Source organism: Capricornis sumatraensis, chromosome 2 (assembly GCF_032405125.1).
Source record: "Capricornis sumatraensis isolate serow.1 chromosome 2, serow.2, whole genome shotgun sequence".
NCBI classification, from domain to species: domain Eukaryota; kingdom Metazoa; phylum Chordata; class Mammalia; order Artiodactyla; family Bovidae; genus Capricornis; species Capricornis sumatraensis.
In genome coordinates, this window is record NC_091070.1 from 120840706 (window position 1) to 120857089 (window position 16384).

Sequence of the window (16384 nt, forward strand, 5' to 3'; positions counted from 1 at the left end):
TTATCCCCCAAATCTGCTACCCGTCCTAATCAGTGGTGGAAGAACAGTCTCAGAACTGTCTCAATTGGCCATTTAATAGTAAAAGACTGGCTAACGATAACAATGCATCGTAAAACCTTCAGAAGGAAAGGAGAATGTTTTTGTGGACCATATGTTTTGTGTGTGGCAGTTTATTAGTTTTTAAAATCAGTACTTTTTAATGAAAACAACTTGACCAAAAATCTGTCACAGAATTTGAGACCCATTAAAGAGTTTAATGAGAAAAAAAAGAAAGAAATTCCTGTATGGGTGCATCAGGAGATATGTACAAAAACCACTGAGATCCTGTTGATACTAGAAAAATAACTAGAGGCAATGCAAGATCCATCTACAGGAAAATGGGGAGACTGCACAACATCCCCAGAATACATAACATCCATGAAGAATGAATACGCAGCCACTAAGTGCAGCAACTTTGAAGAACCTAAGAAACAAATTGGTTGTTAAAAACCATGTTCTGCAAGTCTCAGAGTATAGGACTTTTGTGGGGGAGGGCCTCAACACACAGCTTGTGGCATCTTAGTTCCCTGACCGGGGAATGAACCCAGGCCCTAGCAGTGAAAGAACCAAGTCCTAACCACTGGACCACCTGCCAAGGAATGCTCAAACACATTAAACATTCTTGTCAAGATTCTTTATGTATATGAGAAGACATGAAGGGAAAAAAATAATGTGAGATTCAGGATAAAAGTTCCAAGGAGGATGTGAAGAAGTGGGTTCAAGAAGGCTAGGTATGTGACTAGGTGTAAGTAATATTCTAGCTTACACTGAGCAATTTCAGATATGTTAACTTCTTTACATCTTACTTTATATATAGTTTAAGTATTTTATGTGTAAAATATTTTTTCAAATGTAATAGTAATAAAGGGAGAGATTATATGAATTGTGCATTCTATTTCATGCCCCACAAAATCCTGCCTCTAAATTTGGTGCTCCAACAAGATGAATCATGTTTCTCCTTCACAGACTTCCACCTTGTGAAAGGTCTCCAAGATCCCTGATATATGGTATTCTGAGTTTTTCACCTGTCTCCTGCTGTTTGCCAGCCCAACTAGTCTTTAAGTGACAAAAATGCCTCCACGCCATCAGCACACGCTATTCCTACTAAATGGAAACATCACCATCTCGTTTGCTGGCTGATGAACTTCCGGCCCCATTAAATGAGGGTTCAAATGTTGCCTTTGGGAACCTTCCCAGAGGCTACAAGGCTGTGGCCCTCTCTCCTCACTTCCACAGTGCCTTGTTCAGGCCTCTCTTTGGGCACTTGTTAGACGTGGGTAACTGCTTATTTACAGGCTGATCCTTTCCTAGATGCTGAATCCTCAATGGCCAGTACTGGCTTCTCTTCTCTGGGGCCCCCATGCCTCACACAAATGGCTTCCAGTAAAGTTCTTCCTAAGGAAGAACTGTCCTAGGTGGAGATGAGCAGAAGGGGAATGGTCACAGGCAAAGTTACCAGTGTTTGAAGCAAAAAAGCAAAAAAAAAGTTGCCAAGCTTTATTTAGGCCGCAGTGGTTACAGACAACACTTCCGACCCTTCCCCCTACCCCACCCGGCTTGGGCCCCTGGCCGGCTCGTCCCCTCCCTCCAGTCTCACTTCTTGTCCTCCTCCTTCTTGTCCTTCTTGCCATCTTTGGTGGCCTGGGAGGCCAGGGAGCCCATAGCATTTCGAATGGCCTCGTTGTTGGGATCCACGCCCGGAAGGTTCTCCAAGACACTCTGGAGGAATTCGGGGTCCTGCATCACGTCATAATCATCCTCCTCCTGAAAAGGGGGCAGTGTCAGCCCGGTGACGGGGGCTGGCTGCAGAGGAAGCCTGCGTGGAAGACGGGAGCGCACCGCCACACGAGCCCCTCTCCCCACTTGACTGGCCAAGGACAGGAAGGAGGGTTTAGGAAAATACCCAGTGCCTATACATAGTATGCTGGAGCAGGAAAAGGCAAGTGTTCTTGCCTTTCCAGTTCCGCTCCAGTGTTCTTGCCTGGAGAATCCCCACGGACAAAGGAGCCTGGCAGGCTACAGTCTACAACGTCACAGAGCCAGACACAACTGAGCAACTTAAGCACGTACAGAGTATGAGCTTAAAACACTTATTCCATTTTTGTTGTTGTTGTTGCATAGGCATGGCTTTCCAGATCTTAGTTCACTGACCAGGGATTGAACCCCGGGCCTCCAGTAGTAAAAGCCCTAAATCCTAACCACTGGACCACCAGGGAAGTCCCCCAAACATTAAAGTACCGACCAATTAGAGGAGAAGCCTGAGACACTGCTTTCTGAGCTCAAAAGATAAAAACAGATGGTTTTTAGGTTTCTTGCTATTAGACACCCACTCCCTGCTTTTGTTTTCCTGGAGCCTCTTTTTACCCTCCTGGAAGATGGCATCACTGAGAAGTGTCCAGACTGCTCCCACCAGCAAGGAAGGGAAATTACAGACACTTAAGACATTTCTCCAACTCTGGCCACATTCTCCTTAGCAAGGTTTACCCACAAGAAACATTACCTCCATGGGTTTCTTTCCTTCTGCTCTAGAAAGAGCTCATCTATGAAACCCTGAGACAGGAACGGTTCCAGCCCTAGCAGGCTGAGGATCTCAACACAGGGGACTTTAAGGCTGATGGCAGCATGGAGTCATCGCCGGCCCTCACCTTGGTGGGCTCAGATGTGTCCATGGCTGAGCTGGCATCCATGTCAGCTGACTCTGCCTGGCCAAACTCTGAGGAAGGAAGGTCAGTTTGCTCAGCTCCATTTCTTCCTGCAGCGTCTCTGCCGCGGCACGCCCACCCAGGCCCTGGCTCACCTGCACCCTGGAGGGACATCTGCATGGCATAAGCAATCTGCTCCTCCTCAGTCATACTGCTTAGGTCAGGGAGCCCCGTGCGGCCAAACTCCTGCTGGCTGATGGTCATCTTCAGAAGGGCATCGTCCGAGTCTAGGAAAAGGAAGACAGCGGCAGGGTGGAACTGTGCCCACCCCCTAGCCCACTTGTTTCCACACCGCCAGAACCCCAGCCCCATCTACACCAACCCTTCACAGAGCACCCCACAGTCCCGGGACTTCAGATTCCACCTCTTTCACCTTCAGTCCCGGTCGTGGCAATCCCGGCCTCAGCGGCAGAGGCGGCAGCTGCCCGCCGTGCCTCTTCCTCTTGCCGCTGCCGCTGTTCTTCCATAGACACACGCAGGGCCTGGCCAAAGGTGAGGAAAGTCAGACATTCTCCGGCCCTCAGTCCCCTGGGGCGCTGGGGAAGGCAGCTGAGGGGTGGGGACGGACTGTAAAGGGGCAGCTTCTGGTTTATACCCGTGGGGAAGCAGCTGGAAAGATGACAGATGACATAAGGGAAAAGGATGGGCTTGGGAGAAACCTGGGGTTTCGTGGGCAGAAGCGAAGACGAGAGTCTGACAGTGGTGCCCCTGGAGATTAGACAGAATTATGGGGAAGAGGGACCTAGAGGGGGTCTGGGAAAACAAGCAAGGGTCCTTAGGACTGTCTAGCCCTAGAGAAGCTAGATGCTGTGTGAGAAGGATCAAGAAGGACACCTGGGCTCTCCTGGAGGTCAGTGTTTGCTCACCAGGGCCAGCTCAGGATCAGCGCTGGGATCCACTCCAAATTCAAAGTCACTGGCACCAAGACCCAGCATGGCACCACCTTCCCCAGCCAGAATGGGCGAGCTGATGAGGGCATCGGCCAAGCTGGGCCCAGGAGGCACTGTCACCAGGTGAGAACCGGTTCCGTCTTTGCCATTCAACGTGTTTACAAAAGCGGTCAGCTTTTCTGTGTTCACCTCCTGGGGAGAGAAGAACCCGGGAGGCTCTCCTTCCCGCCCTGCCCCCATTCTCTGCCACCAGCTCCTGTCTGCAGCCCCTCACCCCCATGCAGACACTCCTCTAGGCAAAGACTGTTCTCTATTTACGATCAAAGCAGTCACTGGCCCCCAACCAGCCCTTACTCACCTCTTCCCCCAAATTGATAATGTCAACATTTACTTTCCCTTACTCACCTCTTCCCCAAAATTGATAATGTCAACATTTACTTTCTCCTTCTTGAGGCGTTTAGCCAGTTTCACCAGCTAGGAAGAAGGGGAGAGAAATGAGGAAGTCTGTTCCATACCACGAGGGAAGGTGACACACATCACAAGCATACCACTCCAAGGGCCCAACAGAAACTGAATTCTGCACAACCTCCTTTCCCCAAACTGATGGACCCAGTGCTTCTTCCTGACTCTCCCAAGAGCCAACAGAAGTCCCCTCCCAAACATGTGGTGCCCAAACTCCCCGGCTGTCACTTGGACTCACATCCTTCTCATTGTCCTCCACAGGGCTTCCCACAAAGGCAATGATTCGCATCTTGTGATTCTTGCCCTGCCGGTGCTTCAGGGCCAGCTTCAAAAGGAAGAGGGAGTTCTTGGAGTCAGCCACAGGAATCCCCCAGCTCTTTCCTATCACTCTCTTTCTTACGGCTTCCATATACCTTGAGCCTACCATCACACTCACATCAGATCTAACCCCCTCCCCCTCCCTTCCCTTCTATCTGTGCCTCTCTGTGGATAAGGAAGAGGGGTTAATTCTCCATTCTAGGGACTTCCCCTTCCAGATCCTCACCGATCATCCCACTATATCCTTTCCCCTCATTTCTCGACATCATCTCTCTTCCCTGGAGCTGGTTCTCACTCCAAGCGTCTGGGGGGGAATGAGTAAGGATGGAGGCAGAATCCCAAAGCAAGGAGGAACCGCCAGAGGGACCCAGCAGGACTCACGTGGGCCACGCGGATGCCAGTGCAGAAGGTGATTTTGCCCTTGGGCTGGACAGTGTGAAGCTTAGACAGGATGCGGCCAGTGTCTGGGGTGAGTGTGGTCAGCACTTCACAGTCACTGGAATGGGGAGGAAGCACATCTGTGATTTCAGGGTAGGACAACTGCCTCCAAACTGTGCTCAACTCATCTTTTCTTTAGAGACCGTGATGATAACTGTTCTCTATTTTTCCTAAACAAACATCTACTGTTTAGAGAGCAGATCTTCCAAGTTCTCATTACAAGGAACAACTTTTAACTATGTGAGACATGGATATTAATTAAACTTACTGCGGTGATCACTTTGCGATATACACATTATCGAATCATTATACCTTCAACTTACACAATGTTACATGTCAATGACATAAAACTAGAGAATAACTGGAGAAAACTGGAGAAAAATCTCTAATGTGTGGATATGAAACACAGAAAATAAGAAGGGGGTGATTTTGAGAGAAGCTGGCCTCTTCCAGTATTTCCCCCAACCTCTCTCATGCCATCTTCCTCTCAGGGGCCTGAGAATTCTCTACAATAGCTGGATGCTCCTTCTTCTCTCTCGTATCTTCATTTTTAGACTTATTTTCTGGCTAATAACATGAATGCTGGGATGGGCAGTCACTCACTTGAGGATTATCAGTTCCCAAAACAAATTACTTTGGGGGTAACACGGTGTGTGACATGCCCTGGGAAACTGACCCCAAACCCTTTTTATTGTCTTTAAAATATGGTGAGGACTGCCCTGGTGGCACAGTGGCTGACCATCCACCTGCCAAGGCAGGGGACACAGGTTCAATTCCCGGTCCAGGAGGATTCCACATGCCTCAGAGCACCCAGACCTGTGCGCCCCAACCACTGAGCCTGTGTGCCTAGAGCCTGGCTCCACAGCAAGGGGCGTGATGCTTTTATTTATATGAGTAGTGAAGAAGGTAGTCTAGGAAGGTGATGGGCAAAAGCAGCCTCAAGGAATCCACGAAAAGGCAGCCCTAGGCACCGCAGCGGGTCACAGACAGGAATCACCCCGCCTCCCCCGCACGCCCTCCCGCTCTGCGCCACCTACTTGGCCAGTGTGATGAGGCCCACGTTGTTCTCGGGGTTGCTGCGGGTCTTGGAGTGGCAGACTATATTGACGGCATCCTGCTGGGCCTGCAGCCGGGTGGGTAGGAAGTCCCCGTTCCGCATGTACTCACTGTTGTCCACGCTGCCAGGTTGGGGGGTGAAGCAGGAGAGATAGGCCACACTGTGAGACCTGTCTGAGACAGTCCCTCCAGGTCCAGGAACCACCCCACCACAACTCTCCCATGAGGGGTGCCACGGCATACGGCAGTGGCTCTCAGTCTTTGTGGATCAGAGGATCAGCTGCAACTTTTTTTTTAATATACACATGACCAAGCCCTCATCTAGACTTACTGACTCAAAATAACAAAAGGCAAAAAATCTTTTTAAATCTCCACAAGTAATTGTGTAAGTACCGAAGGCTGTGATCTACTAATGTACCATGTCCACCTTTTTATAAGCTGCCTTAAGTGTTATCAATCATGGTCGTGGAGAAACATGCTATCTGCTATTAAAATAGGAGTATTCCAAGGCAGGAAATCAACAGAGCAACTGAAAAATATTTGCGAAATAACACACACTTGGCACAGAGTGCAGGAAAGTGCAATCTAAATTATCTGGTTAAATGTTCAACAGCTTTGACAGCTGGACTGAACTGCAAAAATGAGGTTTCATAGATCTGGGGGTCTCACGTATTCTATCCCTATAGTTTTTCACAATCTGTAAGAATCCAAATAACATGGAATACAAGTGCCAGGTTCCCGGAGACCAAAAGAAGACAGGGAAGTGAGAAAGTTATCTACACCCCAGAAGAGAATGAATTCTTGACGAACTGAGGTCTGTCAAAACACTGAAAGCAAGCAGCATACTGAGAAACAGCTCATCTCTACTGGCAAGCTAAACGGGCTTGGAGGCGATTTTTTTCTTTAGTATCCTTCGCCAGGCAATAAACACAAACCAAAAATGATGAAGAGAGGTAATTAAGAAACTACTGGAAGACAAGTAGAAAGGGTTGGAAGGGTAGTGTTCAGGCAGGTTCAAATCCCTACTCTACTACTTACTAGTTCTATGATCCTAAGGAAGCGACTGGATTTCTCTAAAGTCCAGTTACCTCATCAGTAAAATGGGTTTTATTATACCTACCTGGATAGTGCTGGCTATGAGTATTAAACTCATGGAAAGTACTTAGCACAATGCCTAACAGTAAGCATGATACACAGACTAGTTCTTATAGAGGAAACTCAATCCATATAAAGGAGGTCAAGGGCGGACTTTACTGACCACGCTATATTCTTTTTTCCCTGATACACTGTTTCCAACTACTCTCCCAACAGGGAAATAACTGCCTTCCTAGCTTCAAATACAGTGGTGGCTAAACATATGAAACAATGGAAGCTTTGAGGATCATCCAGCTGTAATAGCTACTAAGTACAAAGGCTGTGAGCAAGACCAGCAGATGGATGAAGGCTGGAAGAAAGATGTCAGAGGAAGCCCTGGGAGGTGGGGGGGTGGGGGGCGGCTGAGAGGGAGGAAGAACCTGCTGTGCAGAACACGACAGCGGTCCTCATGCTGTCACGAGTGCATCAGAACCACTTTGAGGGTGACGGTGCTGGCAGTGTTAAAAACACAGATGCTTGCACACCTACGTGTGCACCCCTAAAAAATGCAGTTTGCTTTTCCCAACACTGAACTTTATACAGACAGGATAATACATGCATTTCCTGTGACTACTTTCACTCAACAGTAAGTAATTTTTCCCAATAAAATTTTATATCAAAATAAGGGCTGACAAAATTATCCAGCTATTCCATAAAATTTTCATTAAAAAGAAAAAAGAATACAGATGCCTATGCTTCCCTGGCTGGGAGTCTGAGCCACCAGACCAAGCAGAATCAAATATACACAACTTTCTGAGGGCCAGCAAAGCATGAGAAAAGAAGTGGCTTTCACTGCTCTTCTATGGCTGGGCTATTACAACAGGGTGCCAGTGCATCACTCTGGACCTAACCTTTCCTCCCATACCCCAAGCCAGATCAGCATTCTTAAACCCCATTTTGTATATAGCTCTGGCTCCACCAGCCTCAGAACGTTTTCAGTAGTCCTCTATTGAAGGGTAAAGGGCAGAATTCAGCCTCCTCAACCCGACATCTGTGCTCTTCTACCTGGCTGCATGCCCCTGTCTCCAAAAAAGGGAACCACCTTCAACCAACAACCTAATAATGAAGTCACGCTAGTCCATTTTCTACTCCCTAAACAAGCCTTGAGAATGTACACTTCAGCAGCTTTCCTTATGCCCTTCTCCTCACATGTAATGGCCTCTCCTTAACATTTGTCTAAGCCCCTTCAAGGACCCTCTTAAATTCTTTCCTGAGGACTTCTTAAGCATCATGGCAACTAACAGATGCAGAGTGCTGCAGTTTACAGAGCACCACGACACACACTGCCTACCCGTGCTATGAGAAGAGTAGATGTTACTATTCGCATTTTATAGCTAAAGTGAGAGATTTACTACATTCTCAAGAACATGCGGCTGGAAAGTACCCCAAACACAGGATTTTGGATTCCAAATCCTGTCCTCTTTCTACTCTTAACTTGCTTTCTTCCAGAGGCTGCCATATTTAGCAAATGAAAATACAGGGCTCCCAGAATTCCCTGGTGACACAGTGGTAAAGAGTTCGCCTGCCAATGCAGAGAACATGGGTTCACTCCCTGGTCTGGGAAGATCCCACATGCTACACAGCAACTAAGCCCGAGTGAGCTGCAACTACTGAGCCTGTGTGCCACAACTACTGAAGCTCCGGCGCCTAGAGCCTGTGTTCCACAGCAACCAGAACCCTGCAAACCCTCACCACAACAAACAGTAGCCCCGGGTCCCAGCAACTATAGAAAGCCCAGGCAAAAGCAGTGAAGATCCGGCACAGCCAAACACAAATAAAGAAGAGAAAATACAGGACTCCCAGTTAAATCTGAATTTCAGACAAACAACAGTAACTTTCTAGCGAAAGTATGTCCCATGCAATATGTGGGACATACACATGGCCATTGTGATATTAAAAATAATTGTTTATCTGAAATTTAAATTTTACTGGGCATCCTACGTGCTATCTGGCAACAGTATCTACCCAGCAAAAAGAAAACCCTTAGGTGTCTGTTCCATGCAACTGGGGATTTGTGTGTGTTTGTGTACTATTCTGTTTTCATTCTAGGCTCACACTTAGAAGAAACTCTAGAAACCTTGCAGAAGTGTGGTCCTCAGTTTTAACAGCTAGCGAAGTCAGACTGATGAGAGCTCACTGGATAAGTGCCGAAGCGTCTTTGAGTCAAATAATCCTGAGTTTAAACCTAGGCTCCACCATTTAACCTGCTGTGTGATTCTGTGTAAGTCATTTAAAACTGCTGAGACGCTGTATCCTCATCTGTAAAAGGGAGGGAGTATTGTGAGGCTTAAGTGAGATGAAGCAAATTAAATGCCTAACATTTAGAAGGTAGCTTAGTAAAGAATCTGCCTGCAGTACAGGAAATCCGCATTCGTTCCCAGGGTCGGGAAGATCCTCTGGAGAAGGAAATGGCAAACCACTCCAGGATTCTTGCCTGGAAAATCCCGGGGACAGAGGAGCCCAGCGGGCTATACAGTCCATGGAATCGCCAAGAGTCCGACACGACTTAGCGACTAAGCCACAAACACTTATAAAGTACTCTTGTAGTGCCTTTGACGGTAACACCAGGAAAAGCAAAGGAGTCAGCGACAAGTGAGTGGGGCGAGGAAGGGAGCTGAAACTCTCTTCCTAACACCCATCATTGTGAAAAGAAGAGAGGAAGGCAGAAGACAAGCACGGTGAGTCCGAGAAGCAGGACTCTAGCTAAAGACAGATGTAGGCTGGTCTAGAGAAGACGACGCTGTAATGGAGAAAAATAGCAGGGCCGGTCAATGACTGTCCGCGGACTGAGGGTTAAGCGGGGTACCTCGGGCCCGTCCGTCGGGAACTACCTCTGGGGCCCCGGGATGACTCAGGGAGTCGCTGGAGCTCCTTTCCTCCCGGCCCAAGGCCTCATCTCTTCCACCAGGCCCCCTCGCCCACCCCAGGCCCGCCCGGCCTCCGAGCTACAGGCGCCCCCGACCCAGTCCCGCTGCCCAAGGGGGCCCGAGGTGGCTCCTCACCAAACCATAGTGCTTTCCAACACCATCGTGCCTCCTTCCTCCCTCCCCGACCGGTTCTCCTAGACCACTAAACAACAACTCCTCCAATTGGCCCGGCGCGCATCACCAATCACTGATCTCGGTTGGGCCAGCTGATTCCGCCTTCATCCCCGTGTTGCTTTCTGGGAGTTGTAGGCGCCGCCAGAAAGAAAAAAAAAGTGGGAGCTGTTTGGGGCGGAGGGAGGGGCCAAGTAACACAAAAAAGAGGGCCACACCTCCACCTGCCCTGCCATTCAGGTTTTCTGGTGGCGTTCCTTGCAGAGAAGAGCTAAGAAATAACGTGAAGGAACTTCTGAAAGTGCTGAGGCTATGTCTATTCCAGCATCATCGTTTTTAAAAACTGAGGGAATGACTACTGACTACTGACTTTCCAGCTCCCCCGGTTCCCCATGGCACTTTGTTCATCAAACTACTAAGCACTTATACCTCTGAATTGGATTTGTTTGTATATCTGTCTTTCCCATTTCATTAAGGGCAAAAGAAAGTGAGTGTTAGTCGCTCAGTCGTGTCCCCCCTCTTTGAGACTCCATGGATTGTAGCCCGCCAGGCTTCTCTGTCCGTGGAATTCTCCAGGCAAGAATTCTGGAGTGGGTGGCAATTTCCTTCTGCAGGGGATCTTCCCCAACCCAGGGATCGGACCGATCTCCTGCACTGCAACCAGGTTCTTTACCGTCTGAGCCACCAGGGAAGTCCCCATTAAGGGCAAGAGAAGTGTCAATCTCTGCTATCCCTAAGTCCACTACAAAGCCTGACATATGGTAGGAAGGCAGAAAAAAAGTTTGATGAATCAATAATTTTAACTAATCTCCCAAAGAATGGGAGACAACCTAGTCAATCACTTTTGCTTTTTAATCAAATCACATTTTAGCGACTTCCCTGGCATTCTAGTGGCTAAGACTGTGCTCCCAGTGCAGGGGGCCCCAGGTTCAATCCCTGGTCAGAGAACTAGATCCCACATGCCACAACTAAGACCCAGTGCAGCACCCCCCAAAAAAGAATTACATTTTAAAATGTCTTAGGGATTTCCCTAGTGGTACAGTGATTAAGACTCTGCACTTTCAGTGGAGGGGCTGTGGGCTCATACCCTGGTGGGGTAACTAAGATCCCACATCTGTCATGGTATGGCCAAAAAATAAAAATAAAATTATTTTAATTAAAAATGCCTTGGCTGGAAATTCCCTGACAGTTCAATGGTTAGGACTCTGCACTGCCACTGCAGAGAGCACCAGTTTGTTCCTTGGTCAGGGAACTAAGATCCTGCATGCCTTGGCCTGGCTATAAATAAATAAATGCCTTGGCTTACCTACACACACACTCCAAAGAAAAACTGGAAATTCCAGGTGTCTATTTTGGAGGAAGTGGGGGAAGGAGCAGAGGACCCAGACATGACTACAGAGATGGTAGATGGAGATGCCAAGTGTGTTGGGCTCCAAAATCACTGCAGATGGTGATTGCAGCCATGAAATTAAAAGACGCTTACTCCTTGGAAGAAAAGTTATGACCAACCTAGACAGTATATTCAAAAGCAGAGACATTACTTTGCCGACTAAGTTCCGTCTAGTCAGGGCTATGGTTTCTCCAGTGGTCATGTATGGATGTGAGAGTTGGACTGTGAAGAAGGCTGAGCGCCGAAGAATTGATGCTTTTGAACTGTGGTGTTGGAGAAGAGTCTTGAGAGTCCCTTGGACTGCAAGGAGATCCAACCAGTCCATTCTGAAGGAGATCAACCCTGGGATTTCTTTGGAAGGAATGATGCTAAAGCTGAAGCTCCAGTACTTTGGCCACCTCATGTGAAGAGTTGACTCATTGGAAAAGACTTTGATGCTGGGAGGGATTGGGGGCAGGAGGAGAAGGGGACGACAGAGGATGAGATGGCTGGATGGCATCACGGACTCGATGGATGTGAGTCTGAGTGAACTCCGGGAGTTGGTGACGGACAGGGAGGCCTGGCGTGCTGCGATTCATGGGGTCGCAGAGTTGGACACGACTGAGCGACTGAACTGAACTGAACTGAAGTGTGTTGTAGACATTACATAGATATTGATAAAGTTTTAATGGATATGTTCAAAAGTTATTGGTGACCATTAAAGGTATAGGAGTAAAATCTCTGTATTACTAAGGAAAAAAAAATCTGTTACTATAATCATAGACAGGAAAAGGAAGAAAAATAAAGCATAGGAAAATCATTAGTGAAAAGTTCAAATATAAACAAAATATGAATGTAAGACATACCAAACTGACAAAAGGTAAAAAATAAAAGGAAAGGAAAAAACTACATATCAGGCAATAGTAATAAAAGAAAGCATGTGTAGCTATATAAATATTGTACAAATAGAAACCAGGGTCTCCTGAATTGCAGATGGATTCTTTACCAGCTAAGCTACTTAGAAGTCCAGGTATATACCTATTGTACAAATAGAAATCAACACAAATCGGTGAAGTCAAATCCAAAGTATTTCATAAAAGATAAGATTCAACAACAAAAAATGTTCTGATTTAATCAGGATAATGCAACTCTAAAGACAATTTGAACATCGGGAATTATTATAAATTAGTATTCTTCTAAAATGTATAAGTAGATAAACATTCAGCCCAAACTAAAGGAAGTGAATAGGAAGTGAATTAATACTGTCATCACTGTTTTGGGATTCATGATGTCTATACAGGGAGGTTGTCTGTCACCATCTCAGCTTTAGTCAGATACTTAACAGATTGTGACCAGTTTTTAATTACACTTTGAAAAGTCCTTGTAGATATTGCAAATACAAAATAAGGTGGTCATAAAAAAATGAGTTAGTAAATAGGTCCTATATGATGGATTTGATTCAACCTGGAGAATGCAGAATTTATACTCTCTTTATACAGATGTCCTGTTAGAACTATGTCAGAAGCTTTTCAATGAAGAGATATGTGAGTTGCAAGAATGATCATGAGATCATGAGAGGTGAAATCTGATAGGATCAGAGTTCAGTAAAACAAGAGCTCCAATATGAAAAAGAGCAAAAACAGTTCATTTACCTATGGGTCAGACACTATTCTAGGCACTTGGAAGGGAACAAAAAAAAAGCCTGCCTTTGTGGAGCTTGCTTTCTATGGGGGAAGGCAGATAATAAATAAGTCAGTGTTGAATAATGATGAAACTAGGGTGGATGTGTGTGTGTGTGTGTGTTTATATAGAAACAGGATATTAGGGAAGACTTACAATTGAAAAGAGAGCTGAAGGACACCTGGGGAAGAGAGAAAGTGCAAATGCTCCAAGGCAAGAGTGTATTTAAGAACACAACGGCCAGCAGGGACTAGAGCAGAGGGAGAGAAGAGATGAGACCAGAAAGGCAAAGGGAGAAGAAAGGTCGGATTACATATAGCAGTAAAGATTATTTTAAGGACTCTGAGATAGGAGCTGCAGGAAAGTTTCCGCAGAGGGTCTGTGTTCTAACAGATCACTCTGGTTTCTGCATTGAGAACAGACTATGGGGGAAAGAATAGGATACAGACCAGTTTGGAGACCATTTCAATGATCAGGTATGATGGTGGCTTTCTGTAGGGTGGCAACAAGATGTGAAAATAATGACATATGGATGAATTTCGCATATGTCATAAGATACACAACTTAGGGATTTCCCTGGCAGTCCAGTGGTTAAGACTCCATGCTCCCAATGCAAAGGTCATGGGCTCGATCCCTGGGTCAGGAAACTAAGATGTCGCATGCTGCTTGGCCCACCCCCACCTCTCCGAAATTCTAAGATACAAAACTTTAAGAATTTGCCGATGGATTTGATGGAGGATGTAAGGAAAGGGGGTGTTAAGGGGTTATTAGAGTTGGTTCTAAGCAACTATTTCTGAAGATGGGCTAGGAGGGGCAGGAACCAGCAATTCAGTTTGGGACATATATTAGGTTTAAGATGCTTATTAGACACCTAAATGGAGATGTCAAGTACGTGGGTAGATATGAGTTTGCAGCTCAGAAAAAAACTCTGGGCTAGAGATAGAAATTTGGGTTTTTAGTTGATCATGAGGTGATGGGGGAGTTGGACAAATGATACAGGGCCTTTAGGACTTTGAGAGTGAAGGTGGACTAAAAGAAGGGGCCCTACGATGGAGCCCTGGACTTAATCATACATCTTGAGGCTAGAGAGAAAAGGAGGAGCCAGAAAAGAGGATGGAGACGGAGCAGCGCGGCAGCACCTTGGTAAGAACAACCAGGAGGAGGCACGTGGTATCCCAGAAGCTAAATGAAGAAAATATTTATTTCTAGGAGTGAGTAATAAACTGTCAGATGCTGCTGACCTGTCAAGTAAGATGAGGACTGATATATTTAGCAACATGAAGGTCATCAGTGACCTTAGAGTTCAAGACAGATTGTGGGGTCAAAAAGCTATTTGTAAAAATTCATTTCTGAGACAAGTTTTCTAACTTTGATCACTGGATGTTAAGGAATTACTAATTTTTAAAGGCATGATAATATTGTTGTATTGTACCTTTAGCTCTTGACCTATATGTTGAAGTGTTTATGCATGAAACGATACGATGTTTGGGATTTTTTTTATTGGGGTGTAGTTGCTTTTGTCTGGGATTTTAAAAACAGTTATTTATTTATTTCGCTGTGCCAGGTCTTAGTTGCAGCATGTGGGATCTAGTGCCCCGACCAGAAACTGAACCCAGGCCCCCTCCACTGAGCAGTCTTAGCAACTGGACCACCATGCAAGTCCAGGTGAATCCCTGTGCGGAACTTAACGTAAGCCTTTGGAGGTGCAGAGAGAAGGGAAGGGTGGGGTAGAAGGTATAGATGAAACAGATTGGCCTTATTTACAGACAAGCAGTGAAGCTGGGTGATGCATACATGTCAATTTACTATATTTTTAGCTTGAAATTTTCCATAATAAAAATTTTTTAAATTCTTTTTAAAAGAGAGGAAAAATTGGAAACAGCTGATGCATTTAGTGAACTTTTAATGGGCCTCCTACATTGGGAGTGCAGAGTCTTAGCCACCGGACCACCAGGGAAGTCCCTTTGATGAACTTTTAAGAAATAATTTTACAAAAGATACTGATTTGTTTTTGTCTTTGAAAAGCTGAAGAATGAACAGTTTAATCTGAAACCTACTTTAACTAGCAACTCTTTGTTTAAAGAATGAATGAGACTCCAACTGTGGTAAGTAACTTGTTTGACTAGCTGAGATTGACATGTTCAAGAGTAAAACATTAGACTAGGATTTCCAGGTTATATATCCTATAGTTTGATTTTCCTCATTTTTGGAATAGGCCCTACTTGCAAGTGACTATAGATGGCAGGGTACAGCCGTAAGGTAGTAGCTGCTGCTCGCCACTAGAGGGGCCCTCTGACCATCAGAGGGTATCTAGCACACCCAGCAGTTGCCTGGGTAAGTTGAAGAGTGACAAGCTAAGATCAGCAGCAGGATCATTTTTCCCCTAAAATATGTTGATTTAATTCCTGTTTGGGAAAAAGTCTTCTTATCCAGTCTAAAGGAGGACTGAGCCTCTGACTTAAAATTCAAAACTGAGAATCCTCAATTCCTCCTTCATTCCAGTTAGTTGTTCTATTATAAAATTTATTACCATCTCAATTCTCTTCCTTCCTCTCCAGTTGGTATTGCCATCATCCTAAATGCACATTACTTCACACCTAAATTATCCATCTAACTTGTCAACTTTTTCTATCTGCTGTGATAGAACTGTCATCAGATTGGCTTTGGAATTCTTTTACATCTCACTTATGGACAGAAACATCCTACATTTCCCTCACTGACTGCAGCTTAAAATAAAAACCCCTCAGCTCAGCAGCCAGGGTTTCCAGTGCCTCCACCCATACTCATTCCAATATTCTCCCTCAGATCTCCCTCCACCGCTGCTTTCACCATGGCCTCTTCCTTGCTCTCTGCAACAGGCCATTCTGCTGGGAGGAGAGACAATGCTGCTGTCCTCGACTGCCAAGCGCTCGTGCCCGTTCTCATACTTCTAAGGCACTTGTGCTCAAGTGAAACTTTCCCCAACACTTCAGGCCCACAATAACCTCTAATTTTCCTTCTTTAAAAAAAAATATATATATTTTTGATTGCACTGGGTTTTCCCTGCTGTGCATGGGCTTTCTCTAGTTCTAGTGAGTGGGCACAGGCTTAGTTGCCCCTAGGCATGTGGAATCTTCATGGAGCAGGGGTCGAACTCACATCCCTTGCTTTGGCCAGGGGCATTCTTAACCACTGGACCAGCAGGGAACTCCACTTCTAATTTTCTTCCTTATTTTATGCTCTGTACCCCTCTTTCAGAAATCACATCTCAGGTACTCT

The 16384-nt window shown here is 46.0% G+C and overlaps 1 protein-coding gene across 2 annotated transcripts; it reads right to left on the reverse strand.

Annotated features, from left to right (window-relative positions):
- Nucleotides 1–1585: 1585 nt before the first annotated feature.
- Nucleotides 1586–10124, reverse strand: PSMD4 (proteasome 26S subunit ubiquitin receptor, non-ATPase 4). 2 transcript variants are annotated; one of them, XM_068965437.1, is made up of 10 exons: nt 10042–10124; nt 5887–6027; nt 4793–4907; nt 4332–4418; nt 4037–4105; nt 3608–3823; nt 3115–3223; nt 2837–2968; nt 2685–2752; nt 1586–1803 (listed from the first exon to the last, which is right to left on the reverse strand). In XM_068965437.1, exons 1-10 carry the CDS (start codon nt 10065–10067, stop codon nt 1633–1635), a joined length of 1134 nt encoding a protein of 377 aa, XP_068821538.1. In that variant the 5' UTR covers nt 10068–10124; the 3' UTR covers nt 1586–1632. The 2 variants fall into 2 exon arrangements, with proteins under 2 accessions (XP_068821538.1, XP_068821537.1); XM_068965436.1 differs by having other exon boundaries at nt 3106–3223.
- Between the last annotated feature and the right edge of the window lie 6260 nt (nt 10125–16384).

What these genes read in the sequence shown, in the direction of transcription:
- PSMD4 (XM_068965436.1), bottom strand. Translation starts at nt 10,067, where the DNA reads ATGGTGTTGGAAAGCACTATGGTTTG. An exon ending in TTGGAAAGCACTATGGTTTG is followed by an intron (nt 6,028 to 10,041) that starts GTGAGGAGCCAC and finishes CCAACCTGGCAG; the next exon opens with CGTGGACAACAGTGAGTACA. An exon ending in CTGATCCTGAGCTGGCCCTG is followed by an intron (nt 3,224 to 3,607) that starts GTGAGCAAACAC and finishes ACCTTTGGCCAG; the next exon opens with GCCCTGCGTGTGTCTATGGA.